At 39.6% G+C, this 17,751-nt stretch overlaps 1 protein-coding gene across 1 annotated transcript in view; it reads right to left on the reverse strand.

The window, feature by feature from the left end:
• The window catches only part of FRMPD1 (FERM and PDZ domain containing 1), a 46,347-nt gene that overhangs the window by 22,565 nt on the left and 6,031 nt on the right, over positions 1–17,751 (reverse strand). The window contains exons 2-5 of the mRNA XM_007107107.4: positions 8,699–8,856; positions 7,694–7,796; positions 4,417–4,462; positions 929–1,036 (exon numbers count right to left, since the gene is read on the reverse strand). Of these exons, the coding sequence (XP_007107169.2) occupies positions 929–1,036; positions 4,417–4,462; positions 7,694–7,796; positions 8,699–8,856 (415 nt within the window). The remainder of the gene's footprint in view (positions 1–928; positions 1,037–4,416; positions 4,463–7,693; positions 7,797–8,698; positions 8,857–17,751) is intronic.

Raw genomic sequence — 17,751 nt, forward strand, 5'->3', positions numbered from 1 at the left:
TGAATAGACGAGTCTTTTTTTTTTTTTTTTTTTTTTTTGGTACGCAGGCCTCTCACTGCTGTGGCCTCACCTGTTGCGGAGCACAGGCTCCGGACGCGCAGGCCCAGCGGCCATGGCTCACGGGCCCAGCCGCTCCGCAGCATGTGGGATCCTCCCGGACCGGGGCACGAACCCGTGTCCCCTGCATCGGCAGGCGGACTCTCAACCACTGCACCACCAGGGAAGCCCAATATATGAGTCTTTAACAGTCCACATTGAAAACATCAAACTCTAGCCAACATTTTCCCTTTACAAACTTGTCTTCTGAACCCTCATATCTAGCCACACCAATCCTGGGTATTCCCATATCAAAAAGGACTAGACAGCATATCACAGTGGAAAACAGAAGAACTGAAGTCACACAGACCTGTGCTCCTGTATTTCTAGCTATGTGATCTCAGAGGTTAATTCTGTTAACCTCTCTAAGCCTCTGCTTCCTCTTTTGTTAAAATACCTCCCATGCAGGGTATGGTGATGACTAAGGATTATGTACCCAAAATTCATGCAATAGAGGTTCAATAGATGATGGGCTCTTTAAAAAAACCAAAGCCCCCCCTCCCCCGGCCACCATCACTACTATCAATATATCACCTTCAGAGGGAATACTAAGTTTGAAGATTTAGAATGAGAAATGAACAATCGGAATCTGTCGAAATTTCAAGGGCAGAAAAATGGAGTCACAGAATGACAGAGCCACACCCAGTGTGTCTCTCCCTGTCCACCGTTTGCAGGTGCCTCACTAAGGGGGCACATAGCCTCCAGCAAGCCCTCTGCACTCCCTCTGCATCCCCTCCATGCTGCAGATTCCAGAGTCTTCAGAAGATACATGCCAGGAGGCAGCTCACCCACCTCATGAAGAGTCATTTCAACCCCCTGACCAGTGACGCACCTGGCCGTGTCCACTGACGAGCACTTCCTCTGCAAAGTGCACCTTCACGGGGTTGGTCTTCAGCCTGGCTCGCTTCTCCTCCGTTAGGAAGGAGGACTTGGGGACTCCCTGCAAAACATTAACATGACACACTTTAGAAAAATGTGGGACTTTCATAAAAGCCATGTACATCTTCTCGTTTCTTAAAAACAAAAGCAAAAGCTTGACAGCTGTTGAGAATTCAATTAAAACCCACAGAGAAGGACGACATCCCATTAGAGATCTCTTTTCATAAAATTTAGGGATCTCAACCCAATGTTCTTATGCATCTGAGGACAGCTCAAGATTCAATACAGTGGCCAAAGGCTCTGGTATGATGAAGACAAAGAGAATTGGCCGGTGAGCAAAGAGACCTGAATTCCAACCCAACTTCAGCTACTCAACAGTTCTGAGAACTACCTCAAACACAAATTGTTATGGAAGAAAACCAGTTGTGGGTATGTGTGTGTGTGTGTGTGTGTGTGTGTGTGTGTGTGTGTGTGTGTGTGTGTGTGTGTGTGCGCGTGTGCGTGTGCGTGCACACACTCCTTTCTTTGGCCTTCAGTCTTCTCTTCTGCACAATATGGGAACTGGACCAGGAGGCAGAAACAGCATAATGCTAATGAGCATGGGTTCTGGAGACTAACTACCTGAAAAAAGCCCAGCTCTACTGATTTCTGCATGTGCGACCATGTGCCTGTGAGGCTATAGTGTCCTCATCTGTAAAAGGGGGATAACCAATATATCTACCTTGTAGGATTTTCTTTTGGCACAAATTAAATAAGACATTAAATATTAGTATTAATATTATAATAAATAATGTATTATAAATAATTAATAGAAATACAGATCTATACAATTAAACCAAAACATATTTTAATCATAAAATTCTATGTCCTAGAGAAGCAGTAATTAATATTCCAACTTAGGATTTTATAATTCGTAATCAATTTCAAATCATTTGAGGACTCTAAGAATCCACTCGGACAAAGATGAGCATTCTTGCTGAAGTAAAATATGTATGATCATTTGTCTTACGATCATATAACTTCTGGTGAGAGGCCCGATGGGCTAGACAATATTCAGGGTGTTTCTCAGGGGCGCAGGGGTCATCACCTGGGCTAATATCAGCTTTCCCTGCAGGATCTCCAAAGTACAGTATTCATACTTCTCTTTTCTTGGGAACCTCATAGGAATCTTAGGAATGGTACTGGAACATGTTAATTTTCCTCTCCCTATACTTTTTATTTTTTAAAAGGAGGCAGCTATATGCTGTTTCCCTCTCTCCTTACTTAACAAGTGCTATCTTTTGCTATCATTTCTTGGAAATAGAGTAGGAAAAGAACTACCTAATTAAAATTAAGATGTTCCCCACTGAGATGATAATCAGCTAAATGAAAAGAATCTCTCAACACCTGCATGATCATTTATAGCGATTAGCTTTTAGTATACTGTTTTTTTACACATTGGTTTCACATTATTTCATAAATAAATTTTTCTATTTAGAATAGAAGAATCTCCATTTATCTGTGCATAAAACACTTGGTCTGTCATATTTATGGCAAACATCCTAGTCCTATTTAGGTGGGATTTTTTTCCTGTTTTACTTCTAAGAAACAAACAAACAAAAAATAACACTTCAAATAAGGAGAGGAGGCAACAATTTCTTTGCTTTTTAGTGTTATGAAGTTTTTGGACCACAGAAATTTAATTTTTTCCACATAATCAAATAGCTGTTTGTTCCACTGTACCTTCTCCCACTCCCTAAATGCTTAGGAATTCTTTCTGCAACTTACGACGGGCTAGACACCCAGCCATATTGTTGACATTTTTATGGTTTGTTTTTTATATTTAAGTCTTTAACATCAAACGGTATGAGATATGTCCCAGTATAATTTCTTGAATAATCATCTTTTCTCCCACTGATTTGGGATGCCATATTTATCATATACTAAATTCTTATACTGGTATCTATTCTTGGACTTTCTATTTGATTAGATTGATATATACAACATTTCATCAATATCACACTGTTTTAATTACTGCAGCTTTATTAGTTTTAAAATCTAGTATTTCAAGGCCATCCTCATTATTCCTTTTAAAAAAGATTTTCTTGGTAAGTCTCACCTTGATATACTTTGTCAAAATCCAAATAAAAGTCCCACAGGGAGTCTGAATTTTCCTTAAGCATATACATTAACATGAGAAAATCCGACATATTAGTAGTCTTCCCATCAAGGAACATAATATGTAACTCCTTTTATATTAAAGAAAAATTTTACTTCCTTCAGTATTATTCTAGTTTCCTTCATGTAAGGCCCACATATTTCTTTTCCCTAAAGTTCTCCTATTTTTTAATTTTTTCCTGTAAAGAACTAGCCCTTGGATTTATCAACTTTCCAATTTTTTCTGTTTTCCAAAGCATCATTTAGATTTAAATTTTTATCATTTTCTTTAATCTGCTTTATGCTTGTTTTATTAGTCTTTTCTTCCTACTTCTTGCACTGAATATTTACTTACCCTGTTTTCTTGTTAAATAATAAAATCACTTTTAAGGTTATGAATTTTACTCTGAGTATAGCTTCAACTGTATATAATAAGTTCTAAGAAGTAGAGTTCTAAATTTTAATTATTTTCTACCTAGTCTATAATGGTAATTTTTGCTTTTCCATTTGATTCTATCTTTACTTAGGAGATTGCGTTTTTATTCCAAATGACTGGGTGGTTTTAATTAAGTTTTTGATAGCTATCAATTTGTGTTTTATTATATTCTGGAAAAGAGACTTATACAGTTGTTTCTTTGGGGAATTTAGTTTTTTTGGTGGTCTGGTATGTGGTCAGTTGGATTAGATTATTAAATGCATTATTAAAATTCTCTATGCCCCTATTTATTTTCTTGTCTATTTGTGGCCAAGGCTAAGAGGTATGTACTAAAGTCTCTCAAAATGAGAATTTTCTGTCAGCTTTTCCTCCTTGGTAGTTTTCTCTTACAATCTGATTATATACTTTCCCCTGTATCACATACAAAGGACTCCTAGGCCTACAGTGGTTTAGGATGGCTGGTGCCTTCCTGTGCATCATCTGTGCCACACCTTGCCTTGCGGCCGATAAAACACGTTCACATTCAACACCTTGTTGGGTCTTCAGAACAACCCATTAGATAGACAAGGCAGTTATTGTCCTCATCTCTGTTTTACAAAAGTCAAAACGGAAACTAAATGACTGCTCCACAGTGATATCACTCAGACCTGTCTTGAAACTCCTAGTTTGGTACCCTTGTCATCCCACTCTGCATAATCACAGGTCTGTCTCCTTAGGACCATGAGTTCTTGAAGCCTGGACCCACATCTGTGTCCTCCACAATACTGGCACACAGGCTGTTTATTCTACGGGGGATATTCTGCTGGGGGTACAGGGTCTTGGGGCCAAGAAGGGTGAAACTAACACACAAGACATAAAAAGAGATATACCGATGTGCAGCGAACAACTGTGATTGAAAGAGAATCTTCAGCTTCCCTGAAAAAAAAGAATAAAGGTAAAAAATGTCATCATTCTGGGTGATACACGTGTGTGTGTGCATGTGTGTGTGTGTGCGTTAGGGTCAAAAAGACTGGTAGAATTACAAAGCAGCCTCTCTTGCCTCAGCTTATTTGGCTCAGCAAAATTGAGAAGGACACTGAGAAAGCAGTGATCTGTGAAGGAACTTAAGCTGTCCCAGATGCCACTGCTACCTTAAGAAAATCTTCAGATACTTGCCTCTACCATCTAGTCCATACCTACAGCCACTAAATTAAGTCACTTATCTTTCTTTCTTTTTTTAAATTTTATTTTATTTTTGGCTGCATTGGGTCTTTGTTGCTGCGTGTGGGCTTTCTCTAGTTGCAGTGAGCGGGGGCTACTCTTCGTTGCAGCGCGTGGGCTTCTCATTGCGGTGGCTTCTCTTGTTGCAGAGCACGGGCTCTAGGAGCGCAGGCTTCAGTAGTTGTGGCACACGGGCTCAGTGGTTGTGGCATGCGGGCTCAGTGGTTGTGGCACAGGGGCTTAGTTGCTCCGTGGCATGTGGGATCTTCCTTGACCAGGGATCAAACCCGTGTCCCCTGCATTGGCAGGTGGATTCTTAACCACTGCACCACCAGGGAAGTCCCCACTTATCTTTCATTTAGTCTATATGATGGAAAACTCATCCGGTTGCTATGACCACTAGCTAGGTTTATGTCCAAAAAAAAAAAAAAAGAAAAAAATTTTAAGAGAAAACAGAGCACTAACACAGATAACTTAGGTTGCTATTTCAGAAAACTGGCTAAACATTCATGAAATAGAATAAATGAATGTGGATAACATTGATCAGATAAAAGCCAACAAGTTTATGGTGTTTGGGCACACAAGGTTGGCGGGCCCAATCATTTAATCAAATACTAGACATTTTTGTTTTGTTATAATCTCTTAGGTTCCAAAAGTGATCAAATCAACCAGATAAGGGCCAAACTTCCATTTTGCATTACAGGACAGAACTGAAAAATCGATTCATATTTTCCTATATCTCTGCCATTGCTAGAGAAGCAGTTTGCAAAACAATTTCATTTGATTTCTTGCAGTATGAACATTTAGGCCAGCTGCTGCCAGTGTGTTACTTCCTCTAATAGATAAACTCAACCTGAGGTTTCTAAGTGCCTGGGGATTGCCTCTTTTCCATTTTATATAAGAACAGGACATTTTCCAAGAGAATTCACAACAAACCAACGTCCAAGTACTCTCAAAAGGACAGTCTGGCCTCACAGATAGGTAATCGGAGGAATTTGAGAGATTTTGTTGGTTTTTTGTTTGCTTGGTGTTTTACTTTTATAAATGGCAATGACACTGGGAACTAAGCTAAAAAAGTAAGCAGTTCCAGGATTCCCACACAAGGCATGTAGCTGAGAGTGCAGATGCAAGCATACATCAGGTCACATCCCTGCTCACGAGTCTTCAGTGGCTCAGTCTTCCAGGAGGAGAATAACCCCTGAACTCGCTGTGTCAGCACCAATACCCTCCATCATCTGGGCCTCACTTCCCAGAACTTTTCTCTAGGTATCCAGTGCCTTAGACAAATTGAACTGCTCAGTGTCCCTTACTCCCCAGCCAGTCACTCCTCCTTATCACTTTACATGGATCAGCCTTCACCTCCATCTTTGTGGCCCAAATTCTACGCAGCGTTAAAGGTAGAACTTGGCCAGCCGAAATACTTCTGTATTCTTCTCTGTTTTGTCAAACCACAACTTCCTCACAAGTTGGAGGAATCTCCAGCGTTTACAGCCCCTTTCCCCGCTTCTATCGAGGCACTGTCTGCCCTCAATCTTAGCTGGGTATACACGAGCTGTCTCTGAACTACCATCCTGTAAGTGTCTGGGGAGAGGAGCCCCTTTGCCCCCCAGGGTTCCTTGCCCATTGAACAGATTGGGGTTCAATGTTACCTAAACATCCAAATTTTGGTCTACTGTTTTAAATTGTGAAAACTTTTGTTTATTAGTCAGAGTTTGATCTAGCCTGGCAGAGATATTAGTAGCAGTGAAAATCTAAAATTAATTTGCTGGAATTGAGAAATTCTTTGAGAAAACCACCCAGTAATTGGGAAAGCAAACTTCATGATTTTCATAACCATATTTCATTTTTTAAAATGAAATAATCAAATCCTTTCCTGGCTGCCCTACCCACTCACCTTATTCCCTGGCAATCTTGAAGCAATATTGGGCGTGGTTGAGAGGATTCTATTTTCTACACTATGACAGATTCTCTGTAAATCTTATGTCTCTCCGCAGCAAGACTGTGGACTTCCTGAGGGTGAAGACTGCATCCTGCATTTTCATTTTCTCTTTCTCTGACTTTGTTATTGTTGCCTGTTATTCAGTGTATGCTGCACACGATAGGCCCTCAGAAATGAAAACCACCACTCACAAAAAGGCACAGACTAAAGTACCAACTTGAAGTATCTTCAAGCTGGCTTTCCCCTAACTCTATTTCTCGTTTCCCTTTATTTATATTAAAGTCATTAAAACAGTGTTGGGTGAAAGTTTTAAAAGACAAAGGCTGCATGTGCCTATAGAACATCTGTCAGGCCTCCTCACTCCTGTCACTCACTTCCTCTGTCTTAAAACCAGGGTCGCCAACTGTCAGTGCCAACCACATTCACTCATTCCACTGAGCACCCACTGTGTGCCTGGTCTTAAGGAGATCATGGTCAAAGCAGAAAGTGAGACATTTACAAAAATCACCATGACACCAGGTAGAAATTGGTAGGAGCCATACCAATGGAACTACATATATGCCTACCAGGCTGCACCAAGAATATTTAGGAAGAGATATTAAAAGGGTTAAAGAACAGTAAGCAGACTTAGTGTCAATTTAGTCTAATTTTTGGCATATGTTACAACAACCCTATACATCCTTAAGGGGTAGGGCCTATGTATTATTCATAATTACATTCCCCGCAACGCCTAGCACAGTGTTTTGGGCATTGCAGGGGGTTGATAAATAGAGCACCCCGTGCCTCCCCATCACTTCTGTAGGCAGGTGAAAGAGTGCAGATAGTAACCGAGATGGAATTCTAAAACGAGGCTGTTATTGCTGCTTTAAAGGAGCCTGGACTTTACTTAAATCCCAGGGATATCAGTTATGCCTTTTCTGTCTCCCATCCTTGCTGCATAATAATCTGTGCAATATATATAATAATATATATAATAATTCTGTGGATGACGGAAGACAATTTAGTACCTCAGAATATCGACCGCTCGTTCACAGGAAAGGTCTTCAGCAGGCTCGTTGTTCATCTGGAGGATCTGATCACCAGGGAAAAGCTTGCCATGAGCGGAGCCTCCTGTTGAAGACAAAAGAAGTAACTGGTGCTCATGCCAGGAGGGCCCAGACCCCATGTGTCACAGCAGCTCACCTGAATGGCAGCCTGATCCAGTCCCCAGGGCACTGGCTCACCCCCACCCCTGGCCAGACTTGGGCTCACATGGATTTCAGTTTTCCTGTTTACAAAGCATGGATAACGTACCTACCATCCATCACCTTAAAGGGATGTTAGGAGACTGTCCAGGGAAAGAAGACTAGCAGAAACTCCCTGAATCAACAGAGCTGGCCAGCGAATCTGCTACACTCAGTGCTAAAGAACTCTGGGGTGGGTGTGTGTGTGTGTGTGTGTGTGTGTGTGTGTGTGTGTGTGTGTGTGTGTGTGTGTGTGTGTGTGTGTGTGTAAATTCAAATTAATAGATTTTAACTAGTCCCAGATCTCACATCAATACATAGCTGAAGTATGACAAAAAACACTACACATTCCCAGCCTGCTCATCTTCACCCTGATACAGCCTATATTTTACAGAGACTCAAGTGAAAACAAATCAGTAATTTCTATTACTGTCTGCCCAGAAACTCTTCCCAGCTCAGAGCATGCAGGGTTCAGAGAGGAGGGCCTGCTGGTCCCAATACTGTCACTGTCCCTGAGACTGGCCAGGGGGCCACGGGTGGGCAAATCCCTGGCTGAGGTCAGTGGACCTGGGGTGCAGATCAGCAAGTGCACTTGGAGCTCCTCCCTCCCAGCACCACAGGAAGGTGCAAAGCCCTAGACAGAATTAGGTCGAAATTAGATGTGCCCTGTCTAGCTTTCTGGGGTAGCATTTTCTACATTACGTTATAGCACAGAGAGATGGGAAGAGAACCAGGGACATTTCCCTCCAAGAAGCCAAAATCCTTTCTTGTTTCCCAGTCAGCCCCTACCTGCTGTGACGGCCACCACTGTGAGGGGAAGGGTCTCAGAAATATGAAATCCATAGTCCTGGAGGAGATCGTCTTTGTCTATTTTTACTGTGTGTTTCACAGGGATGATGGTCTGGGTTGGGATCCCAGGGGGTCCATCAGCTGCAGCATCTGTAGCCCTGGAAGAGAAGGAGTGTGTAAAAAAGACAGAGAGGGGAGTCTAGTTGGTGGCCACAAACCAGGTCAGCCCTAGGCATTCTGGAGGAGGAAGATGCAGAGCTGAGTGGACACCAATTCTCCTCTTGAGAGACAGACGACACAAACGTCAGTAGATAAGACAGCAGGACATAGCACCGTGCTCTAAAAGAGAGGTCGTGAAGTGCTGTGGGTACTCAGAGAAGAGGTAGAGCAGTTTTAACTTTGTGGGCTAGAGGAGAAGGAATCAGGGAAGCATTTGCTACCTAGAAGAGGTGGCATCTGAGAGATGTCGAGGGTATATCTACACAGCCCAAATCCTGGCACACAGAAGATATTCAGTAACTGCTGCTGAGTGGATGGATGCATAGATGGATAGATGGATGGATTCATGGATGGACGCATGGATGGATGGATGGGTGGGTGGGTGGATGGATGGATGAATGGATGGATGGACGGACAGGCATTCCAGGCAGGGGGTACTGCTTCAGCAGAGGTACAGAAGAGGAAAAACATGGACTGTGAATAGGAACAAGGAATTGCTCAGTTTAGATGTCTAATGATGACTAATTTTTATAGGTGAATTGTTTCTTTGGTGATTTTTTTTCTTTTTTGCTTTATAATGAATGTTGCTTCCCCTTCAACTTTGTAACTGTGAGGATTCCAGTACAAAATCCCAGATATTGCAGACTCCCTCTGTATTAATTGTTAAAAACATGTATGTTCTCTATATATCTAAAAGCAGGTAAGTTGAAAGTTGTATTTTCTATCTCTCATTACCTCAAAGCGAATCTATGAGCTATTTTTCATTTGTCTGTGGCAAATGACTTTTTTCCTTCTAAGATTCAGTGGTTCTTTCTGAGGAAGGTCAAATAGTGATGGGATAAGGTATTTATTGTCATTACAAACAACAGAAATGTGGAGGAGTAACAGCTCCCTCGGGGCTCTGCAGCTAAGGTTTATCATTTATTCTCAACTATTTACCAAACACTGTCAGGAACTCTGCCCAATGCAATAGGACCTCGGTTATCTGAAAATCACCTCTCTGTCATTTATAATAATCTCAAGTTTCAACAAGGACCAGGAAATATTAAAAAACTGCTTCGTGGAACCAAAATGCAGGTGACAAGTCCAAGCCTTATTATGCACATTATCCATCAAGGAGCTCTCTTAGGAGCAAGGAGAGGATTTCTCCTAGGTGAGCATAAGGGTAATACTGAGAAGTGTTAGAAGACAGACTTAACAAGAGGGAAGAAACAGAAAACTCTGAAAATTTATACTGAATAAAACCCATAGGTATTCCTGATTTTTTTTTAAAAAAGAAAACTTTAAAGCTCTGAAAGGGCCTAAGTAAAATAAATAATATAGTGCACTGAAAGGCAAAAATCAACACCTGCGGTCCTTTGAAAAAGCAACAGGAAGGACACCCTAGACACTACTCCTATTTAATGTGGCAGGAGAAATGCCTGGAATACTTATCAGAGAAGGAAAAATGATAAGAGGAATAATAAGCGTACCTTTTTTTCCCCAAACAGTTGATGATCTACACCTAGAAAATGAATTCACAAAGAGAATTGCTAGTGCTTAAAAAATAGGTTTAGTGGAGTTGCAGGATAAACACATAAAACACAGCCACAAAAAGCATCCAACAATTCATTAAAAACAGAGTAGCTGAATGTGTATTAGGCGCTAGGCATTCTTAATAAGCTGATGTAATAAAGGAAGACACAAGTAAAACTGAGGCTGGATTCCTGGTTGGGAAGATTACATATTGAAAAATGAAAGTAAGTACTGAACGAAAATATAAATTTGATGGAATACTGGTTAAAAATACTTCCAAATTAAAAAAAACTTGATAAATTGATGACAGTAGTAGTAGCAGTAATAACAACAACGATAATCATTTGTAACATTTATTGAGCACTAACTATGTACCAAGGAGTGATCTAACTTGTTTTCATGGCTCATTTGACCCTTACAACACACTTGTGAGGTAGGTATGATTATTATCCCTATTTTATAGATAAGAAGACTGAATCTTGCTTTGAGAGATTTTAACCTGCTTAAAGTCACATAGCTGGGGAGGGAGTTTCAAACTGGGGCTACTTTCTTCAAAGGCACTGCAGCACAGCTGTATAGTACAAGTCACATTTGTAAATGTAACTTTTCTAATAGCCACCTGAAAATGGGGGAAGAGATGAAAAAGAAACAAATGATTTTTTAATATATTTTTATTTAACCCAATATATCCAAAATACTATCATTTCAACATGTAATCAATAAAAAAATTATTGATGAGCTATTCTTCACCCTTTTTTCATACTATGTCTTCAAAATTCAGCGTGTATTTTACACTTACAAAGCATATCAACTTGGACGCTATATTTTCAGCAGAAATTCTCAGATTTCATAAAATTTACAGTTAAAAAGTCAATTTTCAGGCCCAAGTTCTTCTGAACATACTTAAAAGTTTTCCAATAACTGAATGATCAGTCTTTACATTTAAATTAATTAAAATCAAATAAAATTAAGTATTTAATCTCTCAGTCATACTAGCCACATTTTAAGGGCTTAACAGCCATCTCTGGATAGTGGCAACCATATTGGACAGCACAGATCTAGAGCCTATGACAATGTATGAAAAATATACGAGACTCTCATATACAAAAAGAAAATTTCTAACTTCAAAATTGTATTAACAGATGTTAGAGCAAATACCTTAAAAGGTACTTTATGTCAATTTGCCAAATCTTATATAGTTACATAAAATACTTATTGTGAGATGCGGGTACCTTTTAATGTAGAGTGGGTCTCCAAAATATGAGAAAACTTGAAGCCTAGAAGGCTTAAAAGAGTTGTGCTTGAACCTAGATTATTTTACCTGGGAGCCTGGGCTCTTGAACACTAAATACTGCTATAAGAATGAGGGTAAACAAGATGTGCAAGCACACACTCATGTGTGGGTACACTTGTGTGTGCATACACCCATATTCCTCTCTTCTATAGATCACAATATTAATCTGCTCCTATCAGACAGAGGCGATGATCAAAACTGCATGGCATGGTCTTCACCAATGAAACGGAATAGAAACTTCAGAAAATCTTTTAAAATATTAGGTGGCTAGCCAGAAATAACTCAACATGGTGACATAATCACCACACTGCAGTACTAAACACCATACAAAGTATTACATTTCAAAAAGGTCAAAAGAGAGAATTATAAAAACTAGAAATAAATATGGACCCTTTATGCCAGCTTCTGGAGAGCAGACACATTTTTAAGGATTAGAAAATTAGAGACAGGCATAAGATATAAGATGGATGGTTTGAATGTGAATTTCAATAGCTAATACATAAATACAAATAAATAAAAGATTAGATAACAGAATAGGACACAAGGAGAAATATTAAATGATGAAAGTTTATAACTTCTTCATCTTGTACACAAAAATTAACTCAAAATGAATCACAGACCTAAATACAAGAGCTAAAACTATACAACTCTTAGGAGAAAATATAGGAATAAATCTTTGTGACCTTGGTGTCATATTAGATATGCACAAGCAACAAATGAAAACATAGATAAACTGAACTTCTTCAAAATTAAAAACTCTTCTGCTTCAAAGGACACCACTGTGGACTTCCCTGGTGGTGCAGTGATTTAGAATCCGCCTGCCAATGCAGGGTACTCAGGTTCGAGCCCTGGTCCGGGAAGATCCCACATGCCGTGGAGCAACTAAGCCCGTGCGCCACAACTACTGAGCCCGCATACCACAACTACTGAAGCCCGCACGCCTAAAGCCCGTACTCCACAACAAGAGAAGCCACCGCGATGAAGAGTAGCCCCCACCCGCCACAACTAGAGAAAGCCCACGCACAGCAACAAAGACCCAACGCAGCCAAAAATAAATAAATAAATAATTTTATTTTTTTTTTAAAAAAGGACACCACTGAGAAAGTGAAAAGACAACCCACAAAATGGGAGAAAATATTTGCAAATCATGTATCTAATAAGGACCTTGCATCTAGAATACATAAAGAATTCTTATAATACACTTAAAAAAAAAAGACAAATAACCCAAATAAAAATTGGGCAAATAACTTGAACAGACATTTCTCCAAAGAAAATATACAAACAGCCAATGAGCACAAGAAGAGATCATTAGCCATTATGGTAATACAAATCAAAACCACAGTGACATAACACTTTACACCCACTAGGATGGCTATAATCAAAAAGATAGGTCAAGTGTTGGCTAAGGTGGAGAAAATGAAACCCTCATTCAGTCTTGTAGTTCCTCAAAAGACTAAACACTGAGTACCATATGACGCAGCAATTCCACTCCTAGGTATATACCCAAGAAAATTGAAAGCATATGTCCACACAAAACTTACACGTAAATGGTCACAGCAACATTATTCATAATAGCTCCAAAGTGGAAACAACCCAAGTGTACATCAACTAATGAAATGACAAAGACAATATTCCATAGTAGACTATTATTCAGCAATAAAAAGGAATGAAATACTGATATATACTATAACATGGATAAACCTTGAACACATTATGCTAAGTGAAGGAAGTCAGCCACAAAAGACTACAAATTGTATGATTCCATTCATGTGATATGTCCAGAATAGGTAAATCTATAGAGACAGAAAGTAGATTAGTGATTGCCTAGGGCTGGGGAAGGAGGGTTTTGAAAGGAAATGGAGAGTGACTACTAATACGTATGGAGTTTCTTTTTGGGGTGATGAAAATCTTCTAAAATTCATTGTGGTGATGGCTGTACATCCTTGTGAATACACTAAAAACCAGTGACTTGTACATTTTAAGTGGGTGAACTGCATGGCATGTAAATTATATCTAAATAGAACTGTTGAAAATAAGTAAATCAATTTAAAAAAATCCTAGAGGGAAAAAGCTTACAATAAAAATATATGCAGAAGGGGCATAAATACATGCAGTAAATACCCAGATTTCACATGCTCAAAGCAAGTGAATTGACAACTTGCACATGAAGAAATAAAGCTGGTAAATAACAGAAAATGTACAACCTTAGTCATTGAAGAAGCACAACTGAAAGGACTACAGAGAACTATTACATGGCTACTAAAGCACCAATTATGAATAAAAATAATAAAGCCCAACATGTGTGGGCCCTGGTGTTTAAGGCTGACTGTATAAATTGGCTATTCAATCTCTCTGGAAAATAATCAGGGAAATTATAATATGAATTTAAAATTTGATCATTTTCTTTGACCTTCTGTTACCATTTTGACTGACATTCCTCAAAGTAATAACTGCCCTCTCCCCAAATAAAATATTATTTGCACTAGACTATGAATTCCTAGAAGATAAGGGTGACTTTTATTCATCTCTGTGTTCCCTGTGCCATAAAGTCCTAGAACAGAGTATGAACTCAAAACACCCTAGCTCTTGAATATTCAAAAATATTTACCATAGCTTTATTTAGAATAATGGAAAAACTTTAAACCACCCGAGAACAGATAAATCAAGCACAGTAAGGAATTGCCCCAAGACTCTACATCAATGAAGTACCACAAGCCTGTGAATCTTAGACATACATGGAAACACACCTTAGAAAATACCCTTCCAGAGCATCTTCTAAACTGTTGTTCAAACCCCCTTCCTAAGGGAGAGATCAAATTATTCTGTCCCCACAGCTCCCCATCACCCACAGGATAAAAGTTAAACTCCTCAACCTTACTCTCATGTGCCTTTGTCTTTAAGTCTCAGGCCCTGGCCAACATTCCCTACCCACTCTCCTTCCCAGGCCATCACTCCAGCCTAATCTTACCTGATGCACCAGTTTTGCATCTGGGCCTCAGTTCATGCAGCTACCTCACAGGAAAATGTGAGGCCAATCAAAGCCCAGCTCAAACGCTGCCTCTTCCAAAATGCCTTCTCTGATTTCCTAGCTAGACACAAGTTCTCTCAGCCCTGAGCTCTTCTGGTCTAGAGCACCTCAACTTCAGTGATAACTGATTCCATATATCATCATCCCGAATAGACTGTAAATTCTCGGAATGCAGGAACCACTTTTTACCCACCTCTGTATTTCTCAGCGTACTGAGTGAAGAACTTTGCCCACAGAAAGCATCTGTGCTTATTAGGTGACTACATGAGCAAAATACTATATAGAGAGAGCATGATGCAAAATAGTACCTCTAATATGATTAGCAAAGGTAGAAATGTATATTTAACCACTAATAAATAGCAGACTAAGTGACAGAGTTCAATGTTTGTCATTTGTCCTTTGTTTGCTTAATTTGAAATATAGTTCAGCCTTCTGACAATCATCCTAATCAAGACCCATCTTTTCCATGTCCCAGAGCTCAGTAAATGGTATCAGGACGAGGCTCAGCTTACTCAAGCCAGACTCCTGGGAGTCATCTTTGACTTCACCCTGCTCTCACCCCTAATATCCTATCCGTCAGTACTACAAAAGATCTCCAAGATGTCCACTTATCTCTATCTCCATGACCACCATTCTATTTCAGGACCCTGTTACCTGTCCTGAAGAAGATTTCTGTAACAGTCTCCTAGCTGGTCTCCCCACTTTTTATTCTTATCTCACCTGAATGATTCTCCATCCAGCAACCAGACTGATATTATAAATGCAAACCTGCTCATATATCTGCCCTGACCAAATGGCCTAATCCAAAATCCTTAATATGGCTTAATACAGTGCCTGCCCACCACTGAAGCCTCTACAATGAAGCCATTTGTTCTCTCGATATTTTTGTTCCAGCCAAACTAGTATCCTTGGAGTTCCTCAAATACACAAGGTCTTCCCTCTGCCTAGAATACCCCCAACCCCTAACATAACACTCTTCAGAGATTTCCCAAAACACCCAACCATACACTATCTGCCCAGCTCCTACTTGATCTTCTGGTTTTGGCAGAAATATTCCTCTCCCTCTGCTGAACCTGTACACAGAACCTGTACATCCCTTTTTGAAACACATATCATCTTGGAAATGACCAGTGTGAAGTCTCTTGTCCTTCCTAGACAACAGCTCATATGGCAAAACCATGTCTTTCTTGCCCCATGTGCTGAACTCAATGCTAGGCATAGAACACGGCTTAATAAATGTTTGGAGACCAAAAGAAAACCACACACCTTACCATAGTTAGAACAGAATCCATTTTGATGCTTTTCAAGTGGGTAGGCTTCATTTATCTTACTTTTCCATTTGGAATGGTGTGCTCCTCAACAATTGTAGACAAATGAAGCCCCGCTGTGCTGACTGATCCCTGGATGGCATCAGGAACTTTCGCCCAAAGTCTGTTTTTTGACATTTTCCCCAAAGGCCACATTTCAGCTTTTGTTTGGAAAGGGATTGCTTAAGAACAGGACCAAACCGTGGCCTCTCCTCAGAAAGAATGTTCAATATTTGACAGAGAACTGAAGGAAATGATCTCTATAGCAAAATTTCCTCCTCTGAAGAACCTTACAAATATCAAACTAAGTGCCGACAATCCAAAAACCTATGTCTGATGCCTCTGTAATGGTTTCAAATCATAAATGTGAGGTCATTGCTGCGATTTTACTTTGGAACAGCATAAGACCTGGCGACACTAATAGAATTCCTGTCAGATAACTGGATAAAGCCTAAGGTAGAACTAGAAAAAACATGTAAAATTTATCATGAAAATAGCCTCGCATAGACTAATTCTATATTTTATGGGTCATAAGTTCATACTGAGCTGATCAATAATGCTGAGAAGAAAAAATAACAGATAGAGATAGATTAGGTTTCAAATATTCTCTGGCTTTTTATCTGCTCTCTAATAGGTTGGAAAATATATTTTGCCTCTAACTTGTAACAACAAATTCACCTTTGAGGTCCAGCAGGATGTGGAGAAACTACTTTGAATCTATGGTTAAACACTGTATTATGTTCAGCTTGAGTGATTTTAAAAGCTAACATCTGGTATAAGCTGGCTTATTACTCTAAAGTTTATTCAAAGAAAGAAGAAATAGAAGTAGCAGCTTGTACCAGAAAGAAATTTATCATGTAGTCATAATCATAGGACTATGCTTGTGGCTGTGAAAGTTTCTAGGGGACCACTGAATGTACATATTGTGAGTATAGTGCAAAGGCCTACAGTTGAGAGGAGGAGAAATTATTCCACTGTTACTTTAAAAAGGAGGTTCAGGAGACAATGGCAACCCTGCAGATGCAGCACAGGAGCCTTCTAACCTGTTCTGTTCGAGTCTTTCCGCTTTTGCCCATGGGTCAAAGACCAATAAAAAATTGGCACCTGAAATGGTCTTTCTACATCATAAGGAGTATTACAAAGGTCAAAGATACCATCCCTATAATTAGTAAACAGACTATGGTTATAATGAACAAGTAAATTTGTAAACAGTGCAAAACCAATAGCCAGGGCTCTGATACAATGATGCAATGATGCATGTGTGTGTGCGTGTGTGTATATGTGTGAATATGTATGCCTGTGTGTGCATGTGGGCGTGTGCACATGTGCGCAAACATGTGCATGTGTGTTTACTAGTATTAAGATTCAAGATAAACTGAAGGAAAGAAATCTTTTTAAACCCTGAGGATAAAACCAAGCACCAAGAAGAAGGCATCAAATTCATCAAGCTCTTTATTATTTTTAAGTCTTGCTCTATAAAACTATTTCTGATTAAGCATAAGAGAATTCAGTAAATCTTATGCAAAATTATTTTAAAAATACAATAAAATTATTCTAAAGTTCACATGGAAGAATAGGTAGGTAAGAGTAAAAAAAATGGAAAATGGAGAGTAATAAAAGTCTAGTTTAGGGGCTTCACTGGTGGCGCAGTGGTTGAGAGTCCGCCTGCCGATGCAGGGGACACAGGTTC

The sequence above is a fragment of the Physeter macrocephalus genome, chromosome 9 (genome assembly GCF_002837175.3).
Source record: "Physeter macrocephalus isolate SW-GA chromosome 9, ASM283717v5, whole genome shotgun sequence".
Classification (NCBI taxonomy): domain Eukaryota; kingdom Metazoa; phylum Chordata; class Mammalia; order Artiodactyla; family Physeteridae; genus Physeter; species Physeter macrocephalus.